The 14,944-nt window shown below is 40.9% G+C and overlaps 1 protein-coding gene across 1 annotated transcript in view; it reads right to left on the bottom strand.

Moving 5' to 3' along the window:
* Nucleotides 1-14,944, bottom strand: part of LOC124594075 (ATP-binding cassette sub-family C member 4-like) — a 282,274-nt gene that overhangs the window by 31,362 nt on the left and 235,968 nt on the right. Inside the window, exons 18-21 of the mRNA XM_047132426.1 lie at nt 7,716-7,839; nt 2,389-2,562; nt 1,282-1,409; nt 941-1,186 (exon numbers count right to left, since the gene is read on the bottom strand). Of these exons, the coding sequence (XP_046988382.1) occupies nt 941-1,186; nt 1,282-1,409; nt 2,389-2,562; nt 7,716-7,839 (672 nt within the window). The remainder of the gene's footprint in view (nt 1-940; nt 1,187-1,281; nt 1,410-2,388; nt 2,563-7,715; nt 7,840-14,944) is intronic.

Genomic DNA, 14,944 nt, shown 5'->3' with positions numbered 1-14,944 from the left:
TCAGTTAAATCTGAAAGCGTTTGCAATGTCTCTCTTCCTATAATCATTCTCTTTGAACACCTGAGTCAACTGCTGCAATTCAAACTGTAGGTGGTCGTCGTCAGAAACTACTTTTTCTCTGTGTATTAAAGAGTTCAGGACCGTTGTCTTGCGAAAACTATCGGCGTTCAAATATCGAGCAATGTGCGTCGGCCTCGTGCCTTCCGCTCAGGTAAAACATCCAAGAATGGTAGCTTGGCATCCTTATTTCTGACGACGGCGATTCCGTTATAAAAGAGGCGGCTTAGATAAGAACGAACAGCAGCAATTTTAACAGAGACCGGGAGTACACCCTGAGTCGTGCGTGGGGCGGGCTTTGGATGTCGAAAGGACATGTTTGAAGGAACAGACATATAACTGATATGCCTAGCTGAGCAGTGGATCCACCTTCTTCAGGACCGATGCACAAATACGCTCGACCTCTTGTAGGAATTTCAGAGTAGCGAACGGGAGCGCAATGGACAGGGACTGCGGATAGGTGGCGCTCGGTGGGAGTGTGGATCGGCCTTGAGGCGTGCCGAGATAGTCCGCGCAGTTGCGCTAACTCTGTGTCCCGGATAGCGAGTGGTTAACGTACCTGCCTGGTAAGCAGGAGATCCCGGTTTGGAATCCCGGTCCGGCACACGTTTTCGCTCTTCGCCGCTGATTCCGTATAATGTCCTTCTGCACCTGACACCAGTGATCCCCTTCAGTTTTAAACTGATATTTAATCACAACGTAATTTATTTCTTCGCAGGCGAGATACGATACAAGAACTTGTATACAAAATAAGTGGATTTGGTATTCCTAGGGATTAACTGCTTTAAATAACTTTCGGTAGCCACTCGTACTCCTGTGCTTGAAAAACATTTCATATACAAATACGAAACGCTACCTTCGGCAGGAAGACGTCTAACCTCACCTCCTCAAGTGCGTTCCACAACATCGCATCGTCAAACTCTGAGAAAGGGTCCAGGTTGAAGCGGAGAGTCTCTGAGAAGAGCACGGGCTCCTGCGGGATGATGGAGATGCGCTTCCGCAGGTCGTGAAGGCCCAGCGTGCTGGTGTCCACGCCGTCAACCAGGATCGCCCCCTCTAGTGGGGCCAGCCGGAACAGGGCGGAGATAAGCGACGACTTCCCTGCGCCCGTTCGGCCAACAATGCCAACCTACATACATAACGCTTATTTTAATGTCACGAAAGTGGTAACAACATAATTATGATGCTTCATAGACAGATATAAATCATTGTGCACAGTAGGACCTTATGTGTAGCTTCAATGGTGAAATTAAGGTTCTTGAGAACTGGAGGGTCCGTTTGGCTGTACTTGAGATAAATGTTTTGGAAGATGACATGCCCTCGCTGTGGCCATGTTGCAGGTGGTTTCTTGTCTGAAATAGAAATTGCAGAGGAGCTCTTCACGAAATGAATCGTTTATTCTATAGCTAAATGTGCGCTGCAGTGATACGGCCCAACAACACTGTTGTACCTCTGTGGAAAATCCTCTACTTCTGTTCTGGGTACAACCGATAGACTACATAAAATAAACTGAGGGAATTTCATTCTTAGAATCATACTGGTTCAGCTAGTTGGGGAAACAGATCCGGCGTTTCGTTTGATTGACGCATAAAACGTCTTAATACGTCTAGTACACTAAAATTATTACAAGAAACTATATGCTGTCATATTTAGGCCTGATGATAGAATAGACAAAAGAAAAGAATCGGTTAAACTCATTGTATTAGATAAAACTTCATTTCATAAAACTTCTTATATGATCATGCTTACCATACTGAAAGCTGTAAAAACCTCTAACACGTTAACATACAAAAGATGCCATGGTGGCGCACAAGTTAAAATGGCTCAAAAATCCAATGATAAATACATACGAAGATTTAGAAAATAAAAAACAACAATGAAAGTACAATATAAGGTCCCTAAAATCAATAAAAAGGCTATACAAAGTAATACACATCAGTTCGTACATGAAATTTATTTTTTTTCGCCAAGGCTACGGATCACAAAATAAAATTTTTGACGAATTTTGATCTGACGGCTAAAGAAAGATATCATTTGTGGAGGACAGCGTTAGTGCAGTCCCTAGAGACTTTTCGTCTAGTTTTTAATAAACTTTCAATGTTTTCAAATACTTGTGTGGTAAGAATTCCATGAAATATAGTTAAATTCCGGAGCACGTAATGACAATGTAATCCATTAATTGAAGTTGTAAGAATGTATTGTAACGTGAAGTGCCGTGAGTTTATTGAAATATATATGTTACATTACATACAGAGAAACATCAAGATTCAAGTTCTGAATCCCCTTCGAAAAGTCAAATTGAAAGCAACAAAAATAAAAGTAATAGTTCACCTGGTGGAGACTCCAGAGCAGCTTCAGGCGGAATTCTGGTGTACTCTAGCACCCTCTCCACTGACGTGATCTGGCTGACAACCTCAGTCATCTGGAGTATGCCGTGCTGGAGCATGCTGGTCAGAACGAGAGACTGCGAAATAGCCAGCCCCACGCCGGAGCCGCCAAAGGACCCTGCAAGACATGCCGCAGCGCGACGTCAGCTCTCACCGCTCAAACTTGCTCTGCTGGCCGTTAAAATTACAACACCAGGAAAGATAGCAAATAGCAGAATTGTACTTTGTGTATACCGTATAGTGGGAAGGTCACATAATTAAATTTGTAGGTGATTTTGGAGTTATACAAAGTAGAAAATTTTGCAAAGAGGGCTGACACCTCTGGCAGCAGCAGTGGCTTCAACTGGAGTTCCATGCTGCTTCGGCTCTCTGCCGCAGTTCATTACTCACGGTGTCTTGTGAATGGTGGAGGGTCAGTCTCTCGACAACCCATGATCAGGCGTCTTCAGTGGGTCAGAGGTGGTACCCTCTATATAAGATAGGTCAGGACAGCACGGACAGTACGCGGCCTTCTGTTATCGTGTTCAAAGATAAGGTAGGGGAGCCTCAAGACAGGACAAATCCGCAGCCCTTAACACGTCAGAAATGTAATGGCTGCTGTTCAAATTACCGGATACGCGAACCAAAAGTTACTGTGTCGTTGAGCCAGTGGTGTCCCATTATATGAGTCACGTGCTGGGCCTGTACGACGAGTTCTCGTCCACGGACACTTCCATCGCGATGCTACACGCGAAGAAGTGTGACTTGTATGGAATGATGCCCTGGTGCCACTCCTGTGACCAGTGTTGCCACTGGTCACACAGCTGTCACTCCGTTACACTGTGTATACTTGTCTTGTTGCAGACAAGCCAGTTTCGTCAATCAAGGTACCTCAAGTGGATGCACAGTCATGACCGGCAAAACAATGTCTGCTGTCTGAGACACTAGTTCCTGGAGCCTTGGACTATAAAATTAACCCTTTCACTGCGCATTTGATCTGAGAGGCCGCCTGCCATGTGCGAATAATTTTCAAGTGGTGTGTACACACACACGACTGTAGCAGTCTACCGTTATTACTGAGAAACAATTAAGAAGAAAAATGCAGTATTATCATATTAAATTGTTCCTTCTTAATCTTTAAAGAGAAAGACTTATTTTTTTCGCATAGGCAGTTTATTACGAAAAAAATGCGTAAGTTGTTACATTAGTAAAACAACAATGTGTTGTCTGTTTCGAACCAAAACTCAGCCATAAAGGTGCATTACATTTTATACAAGTGTATGTAGCGCCACATAGTTCGTCATGTTTTATGTGGTGTCACCGCAAGGCACCACACTGGCTAGGTTGTAGGCCTCAAATCGGCTGCGGTCCGTCAGTACACTGGGAACCGGGATTCGCCACTTCCACGCTAGCATATCGTTCGCCGCCACTCGGCTGGTCTTACGAGACATGCTAGCGCACTGCCCAATTCTACAGCCGACTTGAATAGGAATGGTTCACTTGTTATAACTTCAGAGATCTCATCTGCAGAGACGCTACTTAGCATAGCCTTCAGCTAAGTCAGCATCTACGACCTAGCCAGGCGCCACATACAGTTTATGCATTGACAATTGATCTATATGTGTGAAGCAATCAGAATTGTAAAGACGTATTCGCAGTTCAGTCTATAACTGCACTTGTAAATATTATTCAAATGGTTCTGAGTACTATGGGACTTAACATCTGAGGTCATCAGTTCCCTAGAACTTAGAACTACTTAAACCTAGCTAACCTAAGGACATCACACACACCCATGCCCGAGGCAGCATTCGAACCTGCGACCGTAGCGGTCGTGCGTGTCCAGACTGTAGCGCCTAGAACCGCTCGGCCACTCCGGCCGGCCTTAAATGTTATTGTACAAACTCAAGATCGACGTTCACCGCTTATGCTGAATTAAAGATAAGTATTTAATTTTATTCCTGTCTATTAACTTTTTAATCACCTAAGATGTTCCAGATACATCCCGTCAAGTATAGTTCATTGATCCTCACGTCAGTCTAAGTGATCAGCGCGTGGTAATAATAGCCACTCGTTGTTATCAGACTATGAGTCAAATTGAGTGACTCAGCCGGCTCCCCATTTTTCCATGAGGCCCATAGTTCCGCCTCATATACAACATTTTGCACGTATCATACAACTTCTCTACACGCTATTCTTCTTTGATGTTTCTGGTATCAGTGAGATAAGGTGGCACTCGGTTAGGCGTAAGGGATTGTCACAATCAGCCGGTCTCCTTCCACGACGGCCCTCAGTTCGTGGTCAGTGGTGAATCTCAAGGATCTCCTTCATTAGTTTCTACTAAAACTCAAGATACTGAAATACTTCTATATAAACTACGCGCGTTCAGCAGAGACGGGTCCACCAAACGTAAAAACACTTTTTTTATATCGCTTTACGGTTATTGGTACACATTTTACTGAAACTGCCATCGTGTCACTTTAGTCGACAGCGCCCATATTTTCAGTGTAGCTTGCCATGCAAGCTTGTTCTCTTCTTGCTTCATTTGTGGTTCTGTCAGTTCTGTCATTCGCTATAATTCCGTTTTTAAGAAGAGCTGAAAGCATCCTCGTTTCCCGCTTGTCCTACCACTTGAGAGCAAGAAGCTCATCTGTTGACTTGAAATCGATCTCACTTGTTTTAAGCTTGTTTGTTAAGTGAGCAGGCAGGCCTTTACGGTTTTTCGTTACAGTTCCACGAGCAGTAGTCACTACGTCGTGCAGATAAGAAAGTAACGCTTGGCTAGTGTGCCAACCGTCAACACACACTGTATGACCTTTACTAAGGTAGCGTTCTAGTAAAGTAAGGTCAATGCTTCCAGGTATGCCATCATTTACACCAAAATTAGATTCTTATGTCCGTTGCTGCACCCACATAAATAATAAAGTCAAGATTATATCAAATTTCACGACCACACAACACACAAATCTTTAAGCCAAATCTACTGCATTTGGTTGGTATGTACTGTTTGACGAAGACACGACTTTTGTAGAGGAATACACTTCGTCAGTGCAAAAATTTTGAAATGGATGGATAACATCTCGAAACGATTTTCTGAGATGATCCGCAATCGCCCAATTTTCCAGATTTTGTCGTCCCATGGGCCCTCAGAGTCACCAACAAAGTTAGATAAAAAGGTACCTATCTCTTGGTGTGATTTGCTCAGACATTGGAGTATACAGTAAGAGGCAGTTGGTGCAGTAACTTTTTATTTCATTTCTTCTTACGTGCGCCAGCAGAAAATTTATGGCAAGGAAACAATAAATTTCATCACCATGTTTTTCAAAACTTGCCGTCTCGAGTTTTCACTGACGTCGTTGCAAAGGTGCTCGTAGTGTAAGTTACATTGCTCAGCTAAGTAGTTTACAATTTCTTCGCTGGAAAAAAATCTTGGAAGCAGTCGTATGCAGTAGATAATCATCTAAACTGATCATTTTTCAACCTGAATGACTGTTACCGAACTTACACTTCGAGGTCCAAATCAGAGTCTTTGTCCATTTAGAGTTATTTGTTTTTTGTTTTCGGCTTATTTGTCGGGCATATGCCCAGGCTCGTCTTCGGAGTCGGATAAAGAAACAGTGGGAACATCGAACTGTGGATTTGATATACTGGTTCTGCGTTTGCTGGTTCACTAATATTAAGAATATTTGTGGTGACGGATTTACCTTCAGGCTCATCAACGTCATTATCTGTTCAACCATAATCTTCTGGCATGTGCATGATGAAGTGTCCATCATCACTTTGATTTAGAAGACTGAGCAGCTCATCTTCTGTAAACGGACATTAACGTCGTGTCATTTTATTCGATACCATGGAAGCCGCAGGGCACATACTATATCTACACCTACATCTACATGGATACTCTGCAAATCACATTTAAGTGCCTAGTAGAGGGTTCATCTGACCACCTTCACAATACTCTGTTATTCCAATCTCATATAGCGCGCGGAAAGAATGAACACCTATATCTTCCCGTACGAGCTCTAATATCCCTTATTTTATCTTGATGATCGTTCCTCCCTATGTAGGTCGGTGTCAACAAAATATTTCCTCATTCGGAGGAGAAAGTTGGTGATTGGAATTTCGTGAGAAGATTCCATCGCAACGAAAAACGCCTTTCTTTTAATGATTTCCAGCCCAAATACTAAGTGATATTATAACGCCAGTGATCTATAAAGAGGATTTAGCATTCAGCAAGTCGTTTCGGTAATTCCCGGCATTCCAACAATTAGATAGCATACTTTTGCAACGATCTTCTCCGACTTACTGGCCGGGTAGTAGACGTTATACGTACCTATACGACTGTAGTAGAGAACAACTGTAAATGTTTCTCAAAGCAAGTCGTATATATACGTCTGGAGCCGTGAAAGAGTTTAAAAAATTTAAAAATTAAAACCCTTATTATCAGGACGATACACCTGGCCAGAAAACTCACAACGGGAAATCTGGCAGAGTTGAAGTACAAATAATTGAACATGGATTCTGTTCATGAGATATGGCATGTTACAGTTGTTTTGTACGCAATGTGGCCAAGAAATGCAGACTACTTTTTATTCTTAAACTGTAATGCCACGACGTGAGCAACATCCTTGTAAAAGTGACTCGTGTATGAATAAAACTACCAATGCTACTCCATCTGCCTGTTGACAAGAAGTGAAGTTATAAACAATCATTCTTTTTTACAATTTTTAAAAAGGGAAATTGCTTTCTACACATCGACAACTATGACAGTAAAGCATCTTACGTTATTTGTACATATTTACACTACAGACCAGAGGACAAGAAAAAATGCGATAATTTTTAGATATGTTGGAGAAAAGAAATAAATAATACTTTAGATAAATTATGTCGAAAAAGATTTACAAAGAAATAATATTGTACAGACTGAAATAACGAAAAATAAACACTTTCAGGCCACAAAATGTTAATCTTACCTTCCTAGTCTCCTGAGCAAATAATATCATAATTAGGAAGATGTAGACTGAAGAAAGAGTTGCGAAGAGCGTAAGGGATACTGAAAGTATAGAAAGCTGTGAAATGAAAGAAACAACAGAAAACATCACGAGGATATGAACTTAGGACTTAAAAGTTATTGGGTACGTGTGGGGAAAACGTTTGCCACAGCATCCAGTTTTATTTCGTATTTGATCAGTTTTTCGTTTGCTAGTGTGTACATTGCGAAAACAGATAAAACATAGAAAACTGAAAAAACGAACGATATTATAAAACTAGCACTTCCTGTTACAGTAGTCTTACCTTCTGACAAGAGGAAGAAACTGAAGGTGACGATAGTAGCGAAAATGCTGCTAAGTAAGTCCAACCATATGCCGAGGGCAGAAGCGTTTGTTACGTACAGAAACCACGCTGACGTGTGGCGGTCCTGTAAGAGCTCATAGTTATAATGCGTAACGTATAGTAACTTAAAATACACATATTACAGGTGGCGACAGTAGTGTAACCAACACTGACAAAGTTCAGCCATACGCCATGAACAAACACATACAGCAACGCTTGCGGAAATCATGTTGTTATATAGCAGCAGTAGTGATCTTCATGCGCAATAAAATGGAACAAAGAAGCCGGACAACAGCCTATGTTTCCTCGATGTGCCGTAAACGCTTAGCTAATTGCCAGCTAATATATTAATTTGATACTTTTAAAGCGATCTATGCTCGTCAAGCATAACAATTTTTTTTTTATTAGCAGGAGTTACGCTGGCGCTAGGTTGCTGAAAAGATGTTTAGAGACATGATTTCCTTTTGCGACATATTTCCACGAAGACAGTTAATATTTCCCTTTATGAAAAAAGAGACGTCTGCATAGTGTGTAAGCCTCGAATGTTGATAACTCTGTAAATAACTTCTTCTTTTGTTCTGCAACACTCTCTTGTCACTTCCTTATCTGTTTTGCTCGTAGCCTCTATCTGTACAGATGTGTCTAATTATGTAAGCTGTCATTTCGGAGAATAATAAATACGATCAAATAGACACATTGCAATGTGTTTATTCACGTCCTCGACCCTAATGATAATTTTTATTTTAACAGCTCATTTTTTGGAAGCGTACGTTACTTTTTTTCGTGATCAGAATTGGGCTGATTGGACGTTATCTCTTTAGCCGGCAATACGCCTGTCTAACTGAGACAACTATTAACTGTAGTAATTATATAGAACCTGCAGGTCCTATAAAAGAGTGTGAACAAGATTGGTGTACCTGAAATATTCGAAATTCAAGGTCGTAGAATAATTAACACAGCCAGCTACTTCTAAAACACAATATTCCGTGTCTTTCATTTAACATTTGATCTGGGCCGTCAGTGTAACAATTAAATTACAATGTCAGCTGTGACCAGGACTGTAATTGTAGAAGTATTATGCTATATGTAATGTTATTCAAAAATATGTATATACCAAGACTGTATACCTTCTTCACGTAACGATACGACATGTATGAGAATACTAAGTCGAGATAAGTGTGAACGAAAAAGGAAAATTTGTAACAATAATCAAGAAACAATTAAATAAAACCATTAAATGCAAGAAACTAGTAAAATAAAGAAAAAATAAAATTGTTAAAATTACGGTACTATGGACTACAACGAAACAAGGTAAAACATTGATTTATTCATAAGCAGTAGTCTCGCTTTCAGTACCTTAAGAATCCATTTATTTGAATCTTTTTTTAGTAGAGATTTTGTACCTTACGGAATTGGCAATCGCTATGTAATTATTTTACATTTCGTAAAACAGCCACAAGATGTCTGATGTTCATGGTTAGGCGCGCAGTTTTCACTAGCGATCTGCAGTTGTTTTAGAAGAAGTACTTCTTATCAGTAAAGGTGTGCTGTTCGCGGATATCAAGTGACTTGTTTACCAGTTCGTGACAACACAGTCACTAACAGCTTCGACTAATTGTAATTGTACACTAATACGATTAGAACGAGAAGTTAGCATACTATGGTGGATTCGTTAAATGTAGAATGGGTAAATTCCTCAGTGAAAATATGGGTGACTTTTTCGCTTCAGCAAATGAGGTAATGATACCTACTGCAAGGGGAAACTTAGTCAGCTACCGTCCTCTCGATCTAGGTCACTGCACTGAACATGACATTCGCAGTACATGACACATTACGCGTACTCGGACCACCAGAATAGGATGGAGACAGTTTAATACCAAATAGTACGAATTCCCCACTATGGGAATCTAGTAAGAAAATGAAGGGATTATATTCCTACAAGAACATAAAGAAATACTTTCACTAGTGCTTGCAAATAATTTATGGAAAAGAAGGTTCATCCAAGGTTCGGGAACCACAACTCTTTACGTAATCTCGTATTATTACATATACAATCAGGTACCACTGAGGACCTTCAGACCACAATTGAACTACAACGGAATAAAAGCAAACAGCTATCAAGGCAAACAGCTATCAATTTGTCTTCGTGGAATAAGAAACATGCCGTTTCTATACTTAAACTGCTTCAGTTCCGTTATCCAAAGACATTATTATTATTATTTCTTTCTTTTCTCAGACGTTATGTCTGGTCAAAAATGGAAAGTGACACGGACCTTGATCAAGCGTGACTTCCTTTTAACTGTATGGTATACATTAAATTGCATTTAGGAACTTTCGGGTAATTTAACATGATCAATAATTACGGATTTCTGTAGTTGTATATATAAGTTTGGATGTAGCTGTATTGCATTGATGTACTGGTGGATATTGTGTGGTATGACTCCTGTAGTTGATAGTATAATTGATATAATGTCAACTTTATCCTTATGCCATATGTCCTTCACTTCCTCAGCCAGTTGGATGTATTTTTCAATTTTTTCTCCTGTTTTCTTTTGTACACTCCTGGAAATGGAAAAAAGAACACATTGACACCGGTGTGTCAGACCCACCATACTTGCTCCGGACACTGCGAGAGGGATGTACAAGAAATGATCACACGCACGGCACAGCGGACACACCAGGAACCGCGGTGTTGGCCGTCGAATGGCGCTAGCTGCGCAGCATTTGTGCACCGCCGCCGTCAGTGTCAGCCAGTTTGCCGTGGCATACGGAGCTCCATCGCAGTCTTTAACACTGGTAGCATGCCGCGACAGCGTGGTCGTGAACCGTATGTGCAGTTGACGGACTTTGAGCGAGGGCGTATAGTGGGCATGAGGGAGGCCGGGTGGACGTACCGCCGAATTGCTCAACACGTGGGGCGTGAGGTCTCCACAGTACATCGATGTTGTCGCCAGTGGTCGGCGGAAGGTGCACGTGCACGTCGACCTGGGACCGGACCGCAGCGACGCACGGATGCACGCCAAGACCGTAGGATCCTACGCAGTGCCGTAGGGGACCGCACTGCCACTTCCCAGCAAATGAGGGACACTGTTGCTCCTGGGGTATCGGCGAGGACCATTCGCAACCGTCTCCATGAAGTTGGGCTGCGGTCCCGCACACCGTTAGGCCGTCTTCCGCTCACGCCCCAACATCGTGCAGCCCGCCTCCAGTGGTGTCGCGACAGGCGTGAATGGAGGGACGAATGGAGACGTGTCGTCTTCAGCGATGAGAGTCGCTTCTGCCTTGGTGCCAATGATGGTCGTATGCGTGTTTGGCGCCGTGCAGGTGAGCGCCACAATCAGGACTGCATACGACCGAGGCACACAGGGCATCATGGTGTGGGGAGCGATCTCCTACACTGGCCGTACACCACTGGTGATCGTCGAGGGGACACTGAATAGTGCACGGTACATCCAAACCGTCATCGAACCCATCGTTCTACCATTCCTAGACCGGCAAGGGAACTTGCTGTTCCAATAGGACAATGCACGTCCACATGTATCCCTTGCCACCCAACGTGCTCTAGAAGGTGTAAGTCAACTACCCTGGCCAGCAAGATCTCCGGATCTGTCCCCCATTGAGCATGTTTTGGGACTGGATGAAGCGTCGTCTCACGCGGTCTGCACGTCCAGCACGGACGATGGTCCAACTGAGGCGCCAGGTGGAAATGGCATGGCAAGCCGTTCCACAGGACTACATCCAGCATCTCTACGATCGTCTCCATGGGAGAATAGCAGCCTGCATTGCTGCGAAAGGTGGATATACACTGTACTAGTGCCGACATTGTGCATGCTCTGTTGCCTGTGTCTATGTGCCTGTGGTTCTGTCAGTGTGATCATGTGATGTATCTGACCCCAGGAATGTGTCAATAAAGTTGCCCCTTCCTGGGGCAATGAATTCACGGTGTTCTTTTTTCAATTTCCAGGAGTGTATATTTGTTGTATTGGGTATGGATATTTCGATTAGTTGTGTTAATTTCTTCTTTTTATTGGTGAGTATGATGTCAGGTTTGTTATGTGGTGTTGTTTTATCTGTTATAATGGTTCTGTTCCAGTATAATTTGTATTCATCATTCTCCATTACATTTTGTGGTGCATACTTGTTTTATAAGTTTATGTTGTAAGACAAGCTGTTGATGTATTATTTTTGCTACATTGTCATGTCTTCTGGGGTATTCTGTATTTGCTAGTATTGTTCATCCGCTTGTGATGTGATCTACTGTTTCTATTTGTTGTTTGCAAAGTCTGCATTTATCTGTTGTGGTATTGGGATCTTTAATAATATGCTTGCTGTAATACCTGGTGTTTATTGTTTGATCCTGTATTGCAATCATGAATCCTTCTGTCTCACTGTATATATTGCCTTTTCTTAGCCATGTGTTGGATGCGTCTTGATCGATGTGTGGCTGTGTTAGATGATACGGGTGCTTGCCATGTCGTGTTTTCTTTTTCCAATTTACTTTCTTCGTATCTGTTGATGTTATGTGATCTAAAGGGTTGTAGAAGTGGTTATGAAATTGCAGTGGTGTAGCCAATGTATTTATATGAGTGATTGCTTTGTGTATTTTGCTAGTTTCTGCTCGTTCTAGAAAGAATTTTCTTGAATTGTCTACATGTCCATAATGTAGGTTTTTTATATCGATAAATCCCCTTCCTCCTTCCATTGTGCTTAATGTGAATCTTTCTGTTGCTGAATGTATGTGATGTATTCTATATTTGTGGCATTGTGATCGTGTAAGTGTATTGAGTGCTTCTAGGTCTGTGTTACTCCATTTCACTACTCCAAATGAGTAGGTCAATATTGGTATAGCATAAGTATTTATAGCTTTTGTCTTGTTTCTTGCTGTCAATTCTGTTTTCAGTATTTTTGTTAGTCTTTGTCTATATTTTTCTTTTAGTTCTTCTTTAATATTTGTATTATCTATTCCTATTTTTTGTCTGTATCCTAGATATTTATAGGTATCTGTTTTTTCTATCGCTTCTATGCACTCGCTGTGGTTATCCAATATGTAATCTTCTTGTTTAGTGTGTTTTCCCTTGACAATGCAATTTTTCTTACATTTGTCTGTTCCAAAAGCCATATTTATATCATTGCTGAATACTTCTGTTATCTTTAGTAATTGGTTGAGTTGTTGATTTGTTGCTGCCAGTAGTTTTAGATCACCCATGCATAGCAAATGTGTGATTTTGGTGGGTATGTTCCAGTAATATTGTATCCATAATTTGTATTATTTAGCATGAGTCTCCTTGATATATTCCATGCTTAATCTATATTTGCTGTGATGTGATATTACTTGAATTTGTTTGGATATTAAGTGTGGTTTTCCAATTTTTCATTAGCATGTTTAGGAACTGTATCAATTTAGGATCTAATTTATATATTTCCAATATTCGTAGTAACCATGAGTGGGGTACACTATCAAAAGCTTTTTGGTAATCAATGTATGCGTAGTGTAGCGACCTTTGTTTAGTTTTAGCTTGATATGTCACCTCTGCATCTATTATCAGTTGCTCTTTACATCCTCATGCTCCTTTGCAAAAGCCATTTTGTTCTTCATTTATAATTTTGTTCTGTGTTGTATGTGTCATTAATTTCTGTGTAATGACTGAAGTTAATATTTTGTATATTGTTGGTAGGCATGTTATGGGGCGATATTTAGCTGAGTTTGCTGTGTCTGCTTGATCTTTAGGTTTCAGATAAGTTATTCCACGTGTAAGTGTATCAGGGAATGTGTATGGGTCTGCAATGTAACTGTTAAATAATTTAGTTAGATGTGAATGTGTTGAGGTGAACTTCTTTAGCCAAAAATTTGCTATTTTATCTTTTACAGGGGCTTTCCCATTGTGAGTAGAATTAATTGCTTGGGTGACTTCATGTTGTAAAATTATCACATTTGTGGTATCATCTTGTATGTGTCTGTTTCTGCTTGTATCCACCGTGCATGCCTGTTATGTTGTACTGGGTTTGACCATATGTTGCTCCAAAAGTGTTCCATGTCTGTTATGTTTAGTGGATTGTCTGTTTTAATGTGTGTGTTATCTATTGTCTGGTAAAATTTCTTTTGGTTTGTGTTGAATGTTTGGTTTTGTTTCCTTCTATTTTCACTTTTGTTGTATGTTCTAAGTTGTTTGGCCAATGCTTGTAATTTCTTCTTCTTTTCATCTAATTGCTCTATCGCTTCTTGTTGTGAGATTTTACCTAACCTTTTTGGTTTTTTTCTGACATTTCATTTCTTATAAATTGTGTTAGCTGTCCAATGTCTTTCCTCAGTTATTCTATTCTGATCTGTAGCCTGTGTTGCCATGCTGGTTTTGTGTGTGTCTTCTGTGTGCTGGTTGGTTCTGATCTCTGCCTAGTGTGTATATTTAGTGTAGTGAGTGCTCCTATATAAACCAGTAGTTGTAACTCTTCCATAGTTGTGTTTTCATTTATTTTGTTGTGTATGATTATGCTGATAGTTTTTATTGTAGTTGCGACTTGTGGGTTATTTGGCGATCTATGCAAGAATGGTCTAATGTCTGTATTTGTGTCTTTGTATTCTATATATGTCAGCTGAAATTTTTCTTCTATATCTAACATGTGTGTCACTTTGTGTTCTATTTGTGCTTGTTCTGGTGGCTGTCTTAAGATTTCGTTTTCCTCTGACTGTTTAACTGATGCGTGTTGTTCTTTGTTTGTTTGCTCTGGGATGTTTGATTCCGTTACTGTATTTTCTTCTTCTTCTCATTGCACATTATTTTGTTCCAGTATTTGTTATACTTGTTGTTTGATGTTTTCTAATTCTGACTGGGGTAGCCTGTTATTTTTGATTATTACATGGATCTGATCAGCTAGTCGTTGTTCTGCTAAAAATTTTAATTCTGGGTATCTGGTAATAAATGTTGTGTATACTTGCGATCTGTATCCAGTTGTGTTGGTTCCTAGGTTTGTTACTTGGTAATAACAGAACATGAGGTGTCGATTAACTTCATCTGGCCATCTCATCCTCTGTCTTTGTTTTCCTTCTAGGGTGGTTGCAGGAAGCATATCCTGCAAAACACCTCTATTTGGATTTAAATCATTTTCCAGTTGGCTAGTAGTGTCGTTACCATTGGGGGCGGGCATAGGGTTCAAGCGTCGTCCCCGACCATGGCGGCGCTTGTCCGAGGCTT

The sequence above is a fragment of the Schistocerca americana genome, chromosome 2 (genome assembly GCF_021461395.2).
Source record: "Schistocerca americana isolate TAMUIC-IGC-003095 chromosome 2, iqSchAmer2.1, whole genome shotgun sequence".
Taxonomy (NCBI): domain Eukaryota; kingdom Metazoa; phylum Arthropoda; class Insecta; order Orthoptera; family Acrididae; genus Schistocerca; species Schistocerca americana.
This window is presented reverse-complemented; position numbering and strand designations above follow the sequence as displayed.